We start from the raw sequence: 16,526 nt of genomic DNA, 5'->3' as shown, positions 1-16,526 counted from the left end.
CGGAAACATCGGCGTGTTTGTGAGATCAACCATTGAGAGGATGCAGGGGTGAAGACGATGACTGTTCCCAGATTGAAATGTGAATTAAAGCCATAGGCAGGAGACGCAAGAGAAACGTTTGCAGAGAAGAGAGCGTGAATGGTTCAGTTGCTCTTTAAAGTCATGAATAAGCTGCTAATAAAATGATCTCCTTATATTCTCAAATTCTTCCTTTTGATATTAATCATTTTTATTAGTTTATATTAGGATCCCAGTCATATAGATATCGATTTCTTTAATATATCTGTTTAAACACTGTTCTGTTTGGAAGGTTGCATTTTTGTTTGTTAAAGCAACAATATGTAGTATTTTGACATTAGCAGACGTGCTCCAGCTCCCACTAGCTCGGTTCATTTACTGTGATAGACTGGTAGCTTTTGCTACAAACTAGCTTAAATTATATCATATTCTTTTTTTCTAAACCATTTCTCATGTCGGGGCTTCAATACATAGGGGACACTGCATATGAGCAGTATGGAGGTATTTGGATGTTTTAAAGTGTGTCTTTTTTGGACAAAGGAAAGTAATTTTATAACTTTGTGTGAGCGTCATGTACTTTAACAGAGCACTGAGTCAGATAATTTATTTTTTATATGAAGAACTGAGACTTCTTGAACTTAGCAGTAAAGTAATTCCAGACACTTTTAAAAAAAAGCATAAAATCTAAATAGAAATTTAGCAACAGCAAAAATTGGAATTTTGAGATTGCAGCAGCAATAATAAGCCACTAGGGGGAGCCATGAACACTGATTTAAATGTAATATATTGGGCCTTAAAAGTAAGTAAGTAAGTAAGTAATTTATATTTGTATAGCACTTTTCCAGACCAGGGTCACAAAACCCTAAAACAATCAAAAAAAGGGCAACTAATGAGTAAACACATCTCTCGTGATATACATGTTTCAAATGTGAAAGTCTTCCTCTCCAAGATGCAGGAAGTCTCTCATCATGATCATGTTTTGAACTTATTACTTTATAAAGTTCTGCCCCGTCTGAAATCTCATCAAAGTAGAGGTTACAAGAGTGGAGTCCATTATGACCTTATAATGGCTTCACTCCTCTTCCAGCCAGCTGTAATCATACTTTGTTTATACAATGAGTCCCTTAAAGGTGGAGACTCCCAGGAATGACGTGTGGTTGCAAAGTTTGACGTCGACCAATCACAGCAGAGTGGGTGTGCTTATTGTTAACAAGATTTAATCTCCAGAAAGAATGTTTTTAGGGCAGTATTTAAGATTTTTTTTTTATGTAAATATTTCAATGAAAAGATAGTTTTGTACAAACGGACACATACTGCATACGTACAATAGACGTCCAAGATCTATTTAAGATACACTTAAATCAACACATTAGTTGAACTTTAACAGCAGTTCATGAGAAAATATATTGTGTTACTGTTATACTTTAACAAAGGTGATGTTCTTGCCTTACAATTTTTCTCTTATTCCATTTGTTATTTTTGCTCCCTATAAGAAAGAGAAGTTTTACATTTTCTTCTTCATGGAAAGCCTGACATTAAAAAAGAATGCGGAGGTTCGGAAAATGTAATGTTTGAACTCAATCATAAGTTCTCGCTCGAGTCTACGACCTTGGATTCAACCCACATATTTGTGGTCTCACGTGTCAGCATAAATAAATGAGTAGATTGAAAAGGGAATGTGGATTTATTCATGGTTTTGTTAAACGTGGCCCAACAAGGCCGGGTACGGAATGACTTTGCTGGCGGTGATGAAATAGAAAAAGGAACATTGGTGAGGCTGCAAACAGACTCTGACTATGTTATGCACATCTGCCCGCCATGCCTCCCCTGGAGTGCTGATACAGTCTGTCTTTCCTACTTGCTCAGCTCCACACAGACAGAATAGAAATAAGAGAACGACGGCTGGATGTGAATTCCAATATTCCACCTGAGCCCTCCCCCGGCGGAGCCGAGCCGAGCCTCTGGCCTTCAGTGAAATAACCAAGAATGTGTTTCTGTTTTGTAACTGCTTCTTCTGTCAGTCACAGGATGATGAATCTCTTCAGCCGCACACATGTCACTGATCCGTCTGCGCGAAGACACGCCCTTCAGGACATCCCTGTCCTCGCCGTCTTATCATGTGACACCAGGTCCAGCCATGATAAGGAATGTTCCGCCATGTATGTCAACATGCTCAATCGCAGACTTTGGGTTCAGATGTTAAACCCTACCGTCGAACACAACTTAGTACTGGTTTATTGGTCTTCCTACCTACAGTACCTGTCGACCCACTTGATTCTTCCGTGTCCTTCTACCTGCCTGCGTATTGACTTGGTTAACTACTAACCTTTTTGGTACTAGGACCGGTTTAATGTTGGAATTATATTTACGCTCCGACATTTAGATAAAAGTAAATCAGACGGAGTTTGTCATTCTCTCTAGCTAACAGGTTTATTTTTTACTAAACATGACTAAAAGTAGAGTCTTGATGTGAGAAGAGTCACAGGCTGATGTTACTTCATTAAAAAAATGCTTTATTCAAAACAGATTAAATTTCGGACAGTAATAATCGACAGAACAGAAATTATCTTCTCTTTCTGACCGGCTGGTAACCAGTATTAGTCGTTGAACTGTGGGTTGGGGACCGATGCCAAAAGAACTTTAACCAAAATGACCTCCCAACCCAAGAATAAACATGTCTGCCTCCCTTGTCTGTACACTTACTGAGCGAGTTACCAAAATACTACTGAACATTAAACCTTACAACCAAATCTTAAAAAACTTGAACTTTTGTCAAGAACTTGGTAATGGACATGGATGATACTTTCTACGTTATTCTTTTTTTTTCCAGTAATGTATGCAAAGAAAATTACACCAAAAAAAAGGAGAAGATTAACAAAACCCTTCCCCTCATCCGAGTGACACGTACAGTATCTATCAACACAATAACCCTTGTTCCTGCATATGTTTTAATTGTGTAAACACAAGCGTGCAAACCACCGTGATGCATCATAACAGCCATTAACAGATGCTAATCTTGAGAGAACTTTTTCCAGTTTTATAAAAAGTCATTTTATCCAGCACGTGTATGCGAGTGGCTTCAAGGATTTCCAGTTCAGCAAAAAATAACTCTTCTGGGCAACAGAGAAGCAAATGACTGAGTCCCTTTTATTAGCCGTGAGTGTGCGTGTGCAGAGACAACATCTAATACTGTGGTCAGACAGTGTTAGGAGGGTGAAGAGATACAAAACTGTTAGACTGGTTTCATTCAGTTGAGCCAAACATACTTTAGTAATTTGGATTAACGAGCTTCAACTGAATGAAACCATGTCTTACAAATATAGATGGACCACATACTTGCTTTAAAACCTTGTTCTAATCATGTGTTTTTTTGGAAATTCTAGAAATGTAAAGAGGAAGGTTTCCAAACAATGTCTCATGTCACAGTCAAGGGGAAGAGATGGAAACATGGAAACACATCAATAACAAAGCTGTGGGTTTGATGTACTGCAAAAGTATTTTTTTAACCAACCAATCATTTCGTACTGATGTATCAACTTAAAACAATATTCACATAAAGCTCATAAATATGTCAGGTATATTCTGAACTGTACACATGTCATCATGAAAAAGGTTTTCAAATCAAAACTGGTCTAGTCTGGAGGATGTAGGAAGTGGGTTGACCAAACCAACCTTAAGCCAAAACCAGCGGACCGACAATGTTTACCCATAATGCCTTGCTGCCGTCTATTAACTTAACACAAGGACTCGAGTTCCAGCAGCTCATACATCTACCAACACACAACCAGAAGGAGAAGGAAAGACGTTTCATTTAGCGTTTCCGTGTTCTGATGATTTGTATGTTGACGAAAAAAAGACATAAATCAAGATGTGTCTTAAGGTGTCGAGGTTCATATCGAGACGTGTGTTGGTGGCTTATGTGGTGAGGCTTCGCGAACCAGCATACCACCACATGACCGGTTCAGGATGCGCTCGTGGCTTCCCTCAAAATTGAAAATATCACAACACAATCTTTTAGGTTTAGTGTACTTTTATGTGAGACTTAGCAACCGACCTTTTGTACTTATGGAGCTTATGCAGTAGCATTCTCCTAAATATGTATAATAATTATCTGATATATTTTGAAAGGCAGGTGAAAGAATCTCAAATAATTAAACCTCCTGAAGCCAAACACTTTTAAGAAAGTTGTTATTCTTGAATACAAATGAATAATTGTTCCCCCGGAACAGAAGTAATTGAAGCTTCACAGCGTCAGTGTTGTTGGTGACTTTAAAGCAGGCTGGTGTGAAGAACTGTCTCATTAATGTTCATTATAGTTGAGACGGGGAACTCAGCGGGGGTTGAGAACAAACTGAAGCCTGCAGTGTTTCAAAGAAGAAATTTCTTAACAAAAACTGCTTTTCTTCCTTCAAAAAACAAACCGTTTCATTGTGCTTTGTTATCATCGTTGTCGCTGAAGATGTTCTTTCGATGTTGGACACAGAAGCTCGGCCACATCTCTCACCAGAACACACGTGGATTCTTCCTCCGATCACTGCGATTACAGGCAGCAGAAGAAAACACAAACCGTCCTCCAGCCTGGATGCGTGTTGCCGACGTCACTGGCTGGCACGTGTGCGCTCAGCAGGAAACAGTCTCACTTGTTTATGCAATCATGTCTCAGCTCTCACCCACTCACCGTGCAAACACATCCCTCCTTCGAATGCCTCGTTTCACTACCGATGCCCGGGCTGAAGCAGAGGAGAAGTCCAAGTATAGCAGCAGGAGCGTGAGTCAAACCTGCTGTCCATGGAGACACAGTCTTCAGGGGGAGAATCACCTGAACAGTGACGATCAGTTACTATAGCAGCCGAGTCAGCTCCACGTGTAGAGGAAGAAGATTCAACAGTGTTGCTACATTTTAGCTTCTCCACCAGATTGGGAAAAATACATTTATATATAAACAAGTACATGGTATTAGAAGACTAACACAGATTAATATAGATTTGTAAACAAATATATCAGGTACTTAAGTCAAAAACATTTGTTTAAAATACAAGACATTGTGATTTAATTTAACCCTTGTGTTATCTCAGGGTTAAGGTGACCCCGGAGGCAGGAGCTCAATGTGTTTGTGGTATCCCTTGTGTTGTCTGTGGGTGCAGGTGAACGACCTCCACCTCTGCACATGTATTTATGGAAGCCAGAGTTCACCTCACAGTGAATAATTTAAGTAATGTGCGACATTGTTAAGTTAATTCACAGAGAAAAAAAAAATATTGTTATACTTTTATACTTTGGTTTTATCTGCACCTTTCTTGTTGAATAAGAAATAAAGAAGTGGTTTATACAATTATATTTTATACAAAATATTCTTGCTTATCAACATAATTAAATAGATAAAAGGTTGATTGGGTCAGTGCATGATCTTCTTAAGATGGAGCCAATTAAAATGATTAAGAATGAGAAAGAAATAAACAAACAACAGGGGCTAACACATCTTAGAAAATAGCAAAGTTGAATTTCTAAAAAATAAAACTTTAAAAAAGATGGAGCCAATATCCATAAAACCAGCTTGTTCTGTTCTTTAAAAGACTGAACTGTCAACATCCAAAAATAAAATAAAAATTATTTCTGGTCACAGACTCCTGCCTCCTGGTGCTCATATTACATCAAGTGGTTTAATTGGACTTAATAAAAGTTGTGAGGCACGTACATGTGTTTGTGCTTGAAGCAGGAAAAAGAGAGGCAGCTTTGTTTACCCAACACTTTAAACTAAGGTAACCTGGTCTGTTTAGGCAAAGATATTGTGAATTTTAAAGAAAAAAACAATACAATTTAATTCAAAATATTTTTATACTTTGTATGAAGTTTAGATATTTGGCCCAGGTTAAGTTAGTTTCTAGAATAAACTAAATCTGTTCTCAACCAGGAGAGTTTAAAATCAAATCTATTATTATTATTATTATTAGAATAACGCCACTCAACAAATGATAGATCTGCTGGTGAAGTTAGAATGTAATTATATAATAAATAACTGCTGTATTATGTAACAATGGCCGACAGCATGTGTTTGTGTGTCAGCAGCAGCGAGGAAGTGAGCAGGAGAATTAGAGAGTGAACACAATGTACTCTCACAGTTTCCTGCCTTGTGTACGAACGTTTGAACTCCAGGGGAGACTCGTCTGGCTCTTCGACGTCACTCTCACCTGACGCCCCCATGACCCTTATTCCTACTCCCCCCGTGCCCTTGAACCCTCTCTCTCCTCACTCACCTCCAGTGTTTTTATTTGTACCACCGGACTCTTGTGACCCTTCACCCCCCGTCCTCCCCCCCTGGCCTGGAATATTACTCTCCACAGCTCAGTGCCAGGTCTGTGCCCGGGTCTGCTGCCAGTGTGAGAAAGTGAAAACCCTGAGCCGGGACAAAGACGGGCACTGATATGTGAGTGCAGATCCTCTTCCTCTCGAGCCCCCGTCAGGGACAGATGGCAGGACGAGTGCAGCCGTACCTGCTCTTCAGCCACAGCACCCTTTGTGGGAAGTAAAACCCCATGTTTCCACTACTTTATTGAACTATTTCAGTTTCTTTGAGGAGTATTTACTCTCTGGCTCACACACACAGATTAAGGCAGATTGCATAATAAAGCAGGGTAGTGGAGATTTAGAACAGCAGTCTCTCTCTCTCAGCCCTATAACACTGGCCTCTCTCCTCCCTCGCTCTCTGATAAAGAGATTGCATAAGGAAAAGAAGATTGGATTGGGGTGGTGGTGGCTGTGGGAGCCGATGTGAGTGATTAGAGCAGACACTCTCTCTGTCTGTCCCGGCGCTTCCAGGCGACTCCTCCTGCCCTGGAACACTGTTCTATTCCTGACTCATCCCTGTGCAAGCTCCAAAAATATGACCCATGGAGAGGCTGGTCCTGCACCTCCAGCACCTCCAGACACAACACCCTCAAACAAACAAACCTGCCTGAAGAGAAAAGTGAGGTTAATAGATGCACATAAATCATCACAGAACGTCCTTTCCAGTCACAACGAAAGAAAACAAAAACACATCTTCTGAAAGTGCAGCTTATATGTCACCCACATAAATAACAACATAATATTGTGTTGGTAGAGTCTGAAGCGTCACAATATGTTTGTGGGGAGTTGTTGCTTCTCTTGACTGTTGTACTGGCTTAAAATGCAAAATGAAGTAATAATAATTGCAAGTACGTGATGTTCTATGTTAATCTGTCGTTGAATAATAATTCCCCAAAAAAAAGGAATACGCTCCAAAAACACTAGCAAGAGAGATTAATAAAATCTTTAAAATATGTTTTTGATTAATTCAACATTTTATTGGTCCATAATGAAAAATTAGTTTTATTGAGACCAACTGAATTATTATTTTGGAGGATTTTAGAAATTTGAACACAAATGTATATTTTTAAGTATCAATTATCTGTAATCCACACGAATATAACTTACCATGTCCGGTATAGGAGATGGTATCTCAAATTGTCAGTTTCTCACTCACTCAAGAAGCTTTATTTACAATTTGAGCGTGAGCATAAAACATACATTACACGCTGCTGCCCTCTAGTGGTTTAATCAGATGACGCAGTGTGACTTTACAGTAGCGCTTCTGTTTTTAAATTCAATGGACGTCTTGCAAAATAAAATAAAACAACTAGAATCTAAACGAATATTCAGACCAGCTCTTGTGTTCGTAAAGTGTGAACTGTGTCATGAGTGATGTATCAGTGACCACCAGGAGGGGCGCTCTTGGTCTGACCACGACCAGCGTTCACACATTGGGCAATTCAACGTTGAACCAGGTAATAATAAAAATAACACGAAAAAGAAAATTGATCTTAAGAAGTTAAAAAAGATCTTAAGAAGTTTTTAAGAAATCTAAAGAAGTTAAAAACTATCTCCAGAAGTTATAAAGATCTTTAGAGGTTAAAAAATATCTAAAAAAGTTTTAAAAACAATTCTAAAAAAGTTGAAAAAGATCTAAAGAAGTTGAAAAAGATCTAAAGAAGTTGAAAAAATATCTAAAGAAGATTAAAAAAGTATCTAAAAAAGTTAAAAAATATCTTAAGAACTTAAAAACTAACTGAAGAAGTAAAAAAGATCTTGAGAAGTTATAAAAGTTCTTGAAACATATATAAACGAGAAATTAAAAAATATGTGGAGAAGTTAAAAAAGATCTTGAAAAGTTTAAAACAATATCTAGAAGTAAAAAAAAAGAAGGTAAGAAGGTCTGGAAAAGAAAAAGCAAATATTTAAAAATATATATATATCTGGAGAAGTTAAAAAGATCTTAAGAAGATAAAAAAAGAAAGTAGAAAAGATTAGAAGAAGGTTAAAAAACACATTACTATCTTTAAAAAGAAAGAACCATTAAGAAGTTTTTAATGATGCTTTTTATCACGAGAAGTAACCAATAGACAAATAACTGCTAGAAATTCCTTCAGGTCTTGTGAACTTCTTTTTTTTTTAATTTCTCAAGACCTTTTTTACTTTTCCAGATCTTTTCTTCTTCTTCCATGTTCTCTTAGAGGCTCTGTAGGATCAGGCTGGTCAATGAACTTCAAATTTTCAACAAGTTTCTAATTTTTCTGTATGGTTTGATGTGATGTTGTAAGGCTGTCACCTCCACACCCCACTCCACATTGAATTAAATGACAATAAATCATCTGAGAATCCTTCAAAGTTAAAGCTATGATGGCCAGAGTGTCAGGGACTGGTCAGAGGAAGGTGAGCGGTGCAGCTGTGAGAAAAACCAACTCATCAGATCGACTGGAAAGTTGCAACAGTCATCTTCACTCATGTTTGTTTACTAAATCTAGCAAACGTGGTCGTGTCAGGAACGAACTCTGTGATTCCATCTTTCCTGGTTTCACTCCATCATGCACTGATTGACTTTTCAGAGCAGCACCGAGAGAGAGGGAGAGGGAGAGAGAGCGTCTCCTTCTCGGTCAAGGTCTCGACTGATGGCGCTTCAGGGAAGTGACTGCATCCCTCCATCATTTCCATCCAACTGTCATCGTCTGCGTCTCCGAACTGCCACCACCTCTCAGCTTCAAACCTTCAGGCTCCTGCTGCTCAGCCGTGATATACGGCCGTGGCATTTGCTCACCTGCGGATCGGCAGCTACTGTATCTCTGCTAATAGACGGCAGAGATGATATGACCATAACAGATGCAAGTCATGAATCAAGGGTCCCCGAAAACCACCCGGCTGGTTGATGTCTTCCACAGCTGCGCCACAGTGCCGTCATTCCTGGGACAGAACACAGAGGAGTCCAGGGGGAAGCATCCTGTATACCTGCTGCAGGTCTGAGCCCACCAGGCCTGAGCTGAACTGAGCTGGTGAACGCAATGACCCCGTCCAGAGGGAGGAGAGCAGAGGGAGCGCCAGAGACGACGAGACGCTTGACTCCCGCTCACTTCGTAGTTGGTGAGGTTTACACATGTTTCAATTTAAATTAGTAATAAATCCACTTTGTGGGTTCCCGGATAGAAGCCGGGAAACCAGAGGGAGGGAAAAACAACTTATTCTTGTAGTAAATTTCTACGTGAGATTTTCTTACAACTATTTATGGGTCATTCCATGGAGCTGGTTATTTTGTTAGTGTTTGAAAATGTAGAAATGAATAAAATTGATGTTAAAATAAACAAACGTGTTCATTTTAGATAGAAATTACACAATACACTTTTCACTGCTATTATCAGTATGGTCTCCACTAACACTAAAAATAACTTTAGAATATTTCTACGTCTTAAAAGTCCTAAGTAAGTAAGTAAGTAATTTTTATTTGTATAGCGCTTTTCCAGACCAGGGTCACAAAGCGCTTAAACAATCAAATCAAAATATTCAATAAAGTATATACTTAAAAGATCAAGATAAAAACTGATAACACAACAGGAGTTCCAGAAAATCAAGGAAAAGGCTGAACAAATAAAAACATCTTAATTTGTTTCTTAAAGGAGTCAGTAGACTCCATCAAGCGCAAAGAGAGAGGAAGATCTTTCCAAAGCTTAGGAGCAACAGCCTGGAAGGATTTCTCTCCTCTGGTCCTGAACCGTGTGTGAGGAACCATCAGTAGATTCTGATCCACAGACCTCAGAGCCCGAGCTGGGGTATAAGGCTGGATCAGATCAGTGATGTAAGGAGGAGCCTGACCATGAATAGATCTGAAAGTAAGAACCAGAATTTTAAAGTTGATCCTAAAAGAAACTGGAAGCCAGTGAAGAGTTTTAAGGATCGGAGAAATGTGAGTTCTTCTACTAGAGCAGGTCAGAAGTCCAGGCGAGAAGACACAAACGCATGGATAACAAGCTCCAGATCATGTTCCGACAACATTTTCCTAAGTTTAGAGATTTTTCTCAGTTGAAGGAAACAGTTTCTTGTCAGTTTTCTGCAGTGTTGAACAAGAGACATGTCTTTATCAAATACAACACCCAGGTTTCTCAGGCTCAGTTTGACAGACTGACTTAAGTCACCCAAGTACTGACTCAACCCTGGAACCTTATCATCAGGAGCAATCACCAGAGTTTCAGTTGTGTCCACATTTAGCTGCAAAGTGTTTTCACTCAGCCATTGTTTGATTTCTAGCAAACAATTTACTAAACTGTTCAGCCTCTGGGGCTCAGTTGGATCAAAAGAGCAGTAGAGCTGGATGTCATCAGCAAAAATGTGATAAGAAATATCAGGAAATCTCATGATTTTACCGAGGGGAATCAAGTACAGCAAAAACAATAAAGGACCCAGAACAGAACCTTGAGGGACTCCACACAACAGATCTGCCGATTCAGACCTCATTTGATTGGCAGATACACTAAAACTGTGCCCAGAAAGGTAAGATGAGAACCATTCTAACACAGACCCAGACAGTCCCACTTCATCCCTCAGTCTACTTATCAGGATCTGGTGATCAACTGTGTCAAAGGCTGAGGACAGATCCAAGAGAACCAGAAGAGTGGATTTACCAGAGTCAGCCGACATCATGATGTCACTGGACACTTTCAATAATGTCTCCGTAGAGTGATGTTTACGGAAGCCAGACTGAAACTTCTCATGGATGTCGCTCTGATCCAGGAACAAAGACAGCTGCTCAGACATCACCTTCTCCAAGATCTTGGACAAGAAAGGGAGCTTAGAAATAGGCCTGAAATTACTGAGGTCAGTTGGGTCTAAGCCTGTTTTTTTGAGCAGAGGCTCCACAATGTTTAAATGCATTGGGAAAAACCCAATAAGTTTCCATGTTTCTAAATTACTTTATGACCCATATTATGTCCTTTATAGTTTTAATAAATAAAACATTTATTAATAAATGACTGGTGTCACAGTTGTCCATAGCACTCTGTAACACTTAACAACATCTGGCTATTACAAAGACACTGATTCTCCCAGTGACATGAATTTCAATTCAGTATTGACTTTACTCAAAACCTTGTAGGAGACAGGGTCTCAAGAAGGTTATTTCTGACTCAAATCAATATCTTTATTTGCTCTTGTTTGGTAGTTAGATCGGCTCAGTTAAGGCCTCACTTACGACTTTGTTATGCAGGATTAATGACATGGTTTTATGTTTACTCTTTGGTGAAGTGAAGAATATTTGAAACATAATGTCAACCCTGCCAAGATTATAAAAAGTATTGAATATCCTGAGTTGAAAAGCCTTTGAATAAGTTAAAGATAAGAATCGAAATTCTGCATATCTCTTTAAAAACCAAAACTTAAAAAATATAATGTGAGATAGTTTGAAGACAGGAAAAATTTAAATGTTATGAAAAAAAATACTGTATTGTGTCTGAAGTGGAGCCTCGTCTGTAAAGAGGTGGTAATAGATCTTCTTCTTCTTCTTCAAGAGGTTTCATAAAACTTTTCAATGGCCACTAGATAGCGCACACTTCTTCAAACTCTTCTTAACTGATCAACTCATTCAATTACACCCATTTTAAACTAACAGCGCCACCTACTGAGCTCCAAAAAAGGACAGTTTTTCACAAAGCCTCAACCCACTGATAGTGTGTGTAGAGAAGCACTTGCATTGTTTATTGAGGCGTACATGTGGAGTGTTTGCACGTTGTAACCAAGAGAACAAATCCTAGTTTGTAATTTCCATCACAACTGTGTCTCTCCAAACTAATGTTGCTAAACATAAAACAAAAACTAAATTATTCTAACTTTTCTTTTCATAAATAAGGGCGCCACCTACTAAAAACATGACACTGCTTCATGAAGCTTCATCAGTCCATCACTAGTGTAGAAGTCTAGTGAACCGGGCGATGAAACCAAAACCATTTATACTAGTGATGCTGATATTGGTAATAGTTCAACAGTAACTTGACCCTTAGAAACAAATAATGAAGCTGGTCAAGCTGTCCTGAACAAGAATATATAAATGGATGGATAGAACTTCATTGATCCTCAGGAGGTCAACGATTACAGAGACAGAAGGAGAGAATCAGATGATAAAAAACGATGCCAGGTCATGTTTACTGAAAAATAGAATTTCTCCATCATGAGACTTATAAAGTCAACTTTAAAACCTTGTTTATTTGCCGAGGGTGACATTTGGAACAACAGCTGCTGAAGTGCAGATCTGCTTCTTCCAGTAAACCTCAACCCTACACACACTCATCTGGATGGGAGTAACAGAACCTCATCTGGGAGGTAGAACCACCCTCATCGAAGCCCACCAAGGCCTGTTCCCGTCATCCCAGAGACGCCTGCTGGCACCTCATCAAACACCCCCACACACACCCACACACACACACACACAGGAGTAGATGTGAGATTTACAGGATTACTACTATTATGTACGAAGCAAAGATTTTTTTTCTCAATACCGCAGGGGTCGTCGGTATTTAGTGAGGATGTTTGAAGTGTTTGAAGGCTGAAGGACAGATGAAGTAGAGCAGAGGCCGACTATTCCCCTCACTCTTTTATCTCCACCAGAAGACCCACAAGTATTTGTTTGATCGCACAAATACACATAATCTCATATTTGGAAACAATTAGGGAGTCAACAGTGGACCTTCTTTTATTAAAGGTTTACAAAAAACAGCCACTTTACAGAGTACAAAAAGCACACATGGGGCCAGTTGTTCAACAAAAATGCAATCTGTATTAAACTGATTAAACTAAAACTCTAGGTAACTTTTTACTTTAATGCTGGTTATTCAAAGCAACGTTGAATTGGATCACCCTGATATCGAAAGATTTTAAGATAACCAAATCTGGATTACCACAGCTTTAAATGGAACAATAATTTCAGTGTTTTTTATTTTTATTTAGTTTTTTTATTTTTGAGACAAACACAAAAGGAACAGAAACATCCACATTTTTTAACAACTTTTATCTGAACCACAAGAAATAACAAATATACACAAACAAATACATTGTGGATATATTGAAATACATCCAATTTGTATCATTATTACACAATTATCAGAGACAGACATGTTTAATGAACCATTTTTTTTTGTTCGTTTTTCGACTCTCGTTTATTTCATGGGGACAAGATCACAAAAAATCCTTTGATATGGCAACAAAAACTGTTTTTTTATTTCTACTTTACTATATTGGCATAATTGGTAGACTATGTCTACTTTATTAACTTCATCACTGGAACAGTTGGACAAATCAAGTGGAGAATACAATAAAAGCAGTTACAGAAAAATGATAAAAATCATTTATTTGACCTATTTTAAAATTTTGCAACATTTCCATCCTGAAATCCACCTTGAAATCCGGCCCCCTTAAGGTTTAGGACAATACTATTTTCTAAGCAAAAGTTTTTGACAACACATGTCGGAAGTTCGATCCAGATTAGAACTAGGATCGGTTTATATGATCCAATCCGATTTAAGAATCCTTCTTTCCCTTTTGAACAAATCATCTTCAAGATTTGCTCCGACAACATAAATCCATTAATACATTACCTTTGAACAACTGGCCCCTGGTGACAATAAATATATTTTTTTATAAAAGTAAAGACGTGATATTTTACAGCTTGTTCAGGTTGTCCTTGATACTTGTGGACATAGTTAAGTTGGAATATCAGATACTTAAGCTCATAACATGAGGAACACAAGGAATTATTCCCGACAACATATTTAACTTTCAGTCCATTCATATTTTCAGGAGCTTCAACTGCGTTCAGGTTGTGTGTCTGAAGGAAAGATTCATGCACGATAAAAGTCTGCTGAGTCAGCAGCAGAGCTACTGAGGACTGTTGGTGATGGCCCTCAGAATGTCACAGGTGTTCTTGGAGATGACCTCCTTCAGCTTGCGTACGCGCCGGGGGCTGGACGCGCCCACGTAGCTCTCGGGCTGAAGCACCGCCATGCCGTCTTGGGCGTTACCCATGATGATGACCTGGCCCTCCGCGGCCGCCCCCGTGATGTTCGGGCAGGGACAGTTCCAGTCCATGTTCAAGAAGGTGACCTCCAGGGGCTCCTTTCCAAAGAAGCGCAGCCCCATCTTCTCGTCCTTGAGAATCTCCTCAACGGTCACGAGAGCGTGTCCCGAGTCTTTCTCCTCCGTGAGCTCGGTCATGCGGCCCAGCACCACGAAGTCGCTCCGACAGAAGCTGGTCACCATCTTGCCTTTGGGCTTGCAGGCTTTGCAGTGGTGGTTTTTGGGGAAGGGGCAGAGCTCCTCGCAGGCGTCCTTTGACTCAAAGTTGTTGTCGTTTCCTTCGCACCCGCCGTAGATGAAGGACTGGCACTCGTGCTGACTGCTGCTGTAGGCCCAGCGTGGCTCGTAGGCTTTGCAGGGGCCCTGCAGACTGGGGAGTCCGCATGGTCCCGACAACTCTGGTCCGCAGCACTGCATGCATTGCTCGTAGGTGGCGAGGCCGGTCCTGGTCTGGAGTCCGCTGTGGTTGCCGAGGCAGTGGTTGAAAGAGAAGCAACTGTTTCTCTTGGGCTCGTAGTACCAGCTCACTTTGTCCGCCTCGCAATCCTCCGGAGCGTCGGGGGGCTTCAGGCACTCCCCTGGCTGGCAGCGGGTAACGTTCTTAGCCTCTGGTACGGCAGGTGGCTCTATGGGTAACACCGACAGAGGGTGGTGGGCTTGTATGGACCCGGACGGGTTCTGGGCCGTGCAGGTGTAGACGCCAGAGTGCTGCAGATCGGTGTTGTAGATGACCAGCTGGCCGATGTTGGTGACCACCATGTTTCCCTTCACGTGGTTGGGTTTCATGACCACCTTCTCCGCCCCGACGTGCTTCTCCCAGGTGATCTCCGGCCGCGGGTGACCCGTGACCTCGCACAGGAAACTGGCGGTGTCGCCCACCTTGACGGTCTGGAGCGAGGGGCTGCTCATCAGGGACGGGGCCTGCGGCCGCGTGGGGGGCGGGACGGTGACCCGGAGCGGGGCGGTGGTGGGGCGCAGCGTGGTGGCCTGGGTCAGCGAGGGGCTGGTGTTGGGCCAGGTGAGGTGGAAGCGGCAGCTGACCACCGACAGGCTGATGCCCTTGGAGCAGGCCTCGGCGTCCATGTAGCACTTGTTGTAGTAGGTCAGGCCGTCCGAGGCGCAGGTGAAGTGGGGCTCCCTCTCGCAGCGGTCCCTGCACTTGCACACGGGCTGGCCGTCCCACACGTCGCACCGGGACCCCTGCTGGGTGCACATGTAGCTGGCGCAAGTGGCCCCCGTCGTCGGCATCCCCACAGGGCTTTTGTTCCCGTCTACATAGCGGGCAGCCACGCAGCTCCGGTTCCCACACACGTTCTGACAGCACTTCTCAAAGGACTGGCACTCCTGAGGGGTCAGAGGGCGCCAGGTTTTTTAGCAGAAATGTGGTAATTAAATGATGTATTATTATGAATTAAAGAAACTTTCTCTCACCTGGTCAGACTGGCACTCCCTGGTGCAGGTGCTCATGGCGTCCACCCACAGGTTGGGGTTCATGTCGTTGGGGCAAATCCCCGCGTGCGAGTAGGTGACCTGCGGCAGCACCGCGACCTGCAGATGCGTCCACGTGAGCGCGCACGCCAGGAAACAGATCCAGCGTGGAAACAGCATCCACCACATCGCCAGACCGTGACGCGTCCCGGGGACAGAAAATAAGACTTCAAAAGGTTTCAACTCCTCAGTTCAGTTCAGAAAACACAAATAAATCACTGGAGACCGAGAGAGAAGAAGGTTTTGCGTTCACGACCCGCAGCATCACACGCGCTCCGCGAGAGGATGGAGGCAGCTTTATACACAAGTGAGAAGGGTTCGGGGTTGAGGGGCTGGCGGGGGTACCTGCTGTTTTTAAAGAGTTCGCTGGGAACCGGTTTAACCCTTCGTAGGATCCACGAGCGCCAGAGCGCATGCGTAAAGACGCACAACCTCTGCGAACCCACAAGCAGATACTTCATGAAGAATGAAGCAATAAAAAAAGTCGGTTTTAATTGAATTTCATTACGTTTTTAAAATAATAGTTCAGTGTAACGAATATAATGATTTTTATTATATTTTATCGTGTGTGTATATGTATATATATTCAACTTACCTGATACTAATATTTGCCAAATGAA

At 41.2% G+C, this 16,526-nt stretch overlaps 1 protein-coding gene across 1 annotated transcript; it reads right to left on the bottom strand.

The window, feature by feature from the left end:
• Positions 1 to 14,220: 14,220 nt before the first annotated feature.
• LOC148077056 (WAP, Kazal, immunoglobulin, Kunitz and NTR domain-containing protein 2-like) lies at positions 14,221 to 16,035 on the bottom strand. The gene is made up of 2 exons (XM_087794031.1): positions 15,850 to 16,035; positions 14,221 to 15,762 (listed from the first exon to the last, which is right to left on the bottom strand). Exons 1-2 carry the CDS (start codon positions 16,033 to 16,035, stop codon positions 14,221 to 14,223), a joined length of 1,728 nt encoding a protein of 575 aa, XP_087650157.1.
• Positions 16,036 to 16,526: the final 491 nt, after the last annotated feature.

Source organism: Callionymus lyra, chromosome 6, assembly GCF_982586985.1.
Source record: "Callionymus lyra chromosome 6, fCalLyr1.hap1.1, whole genome shotgun sequence".
NCBI classification, from domain to species: Eukaryota; Metazoa; Chordata; class Actinopteri; order Syngnathiformes; family Callionymidae; genus Callionymus; species Callionymus lyra.
Note: the sequence above shows the minus strand (reverse complement) of the source record. Positions and strands in the feature narration are given on the sequence as shown.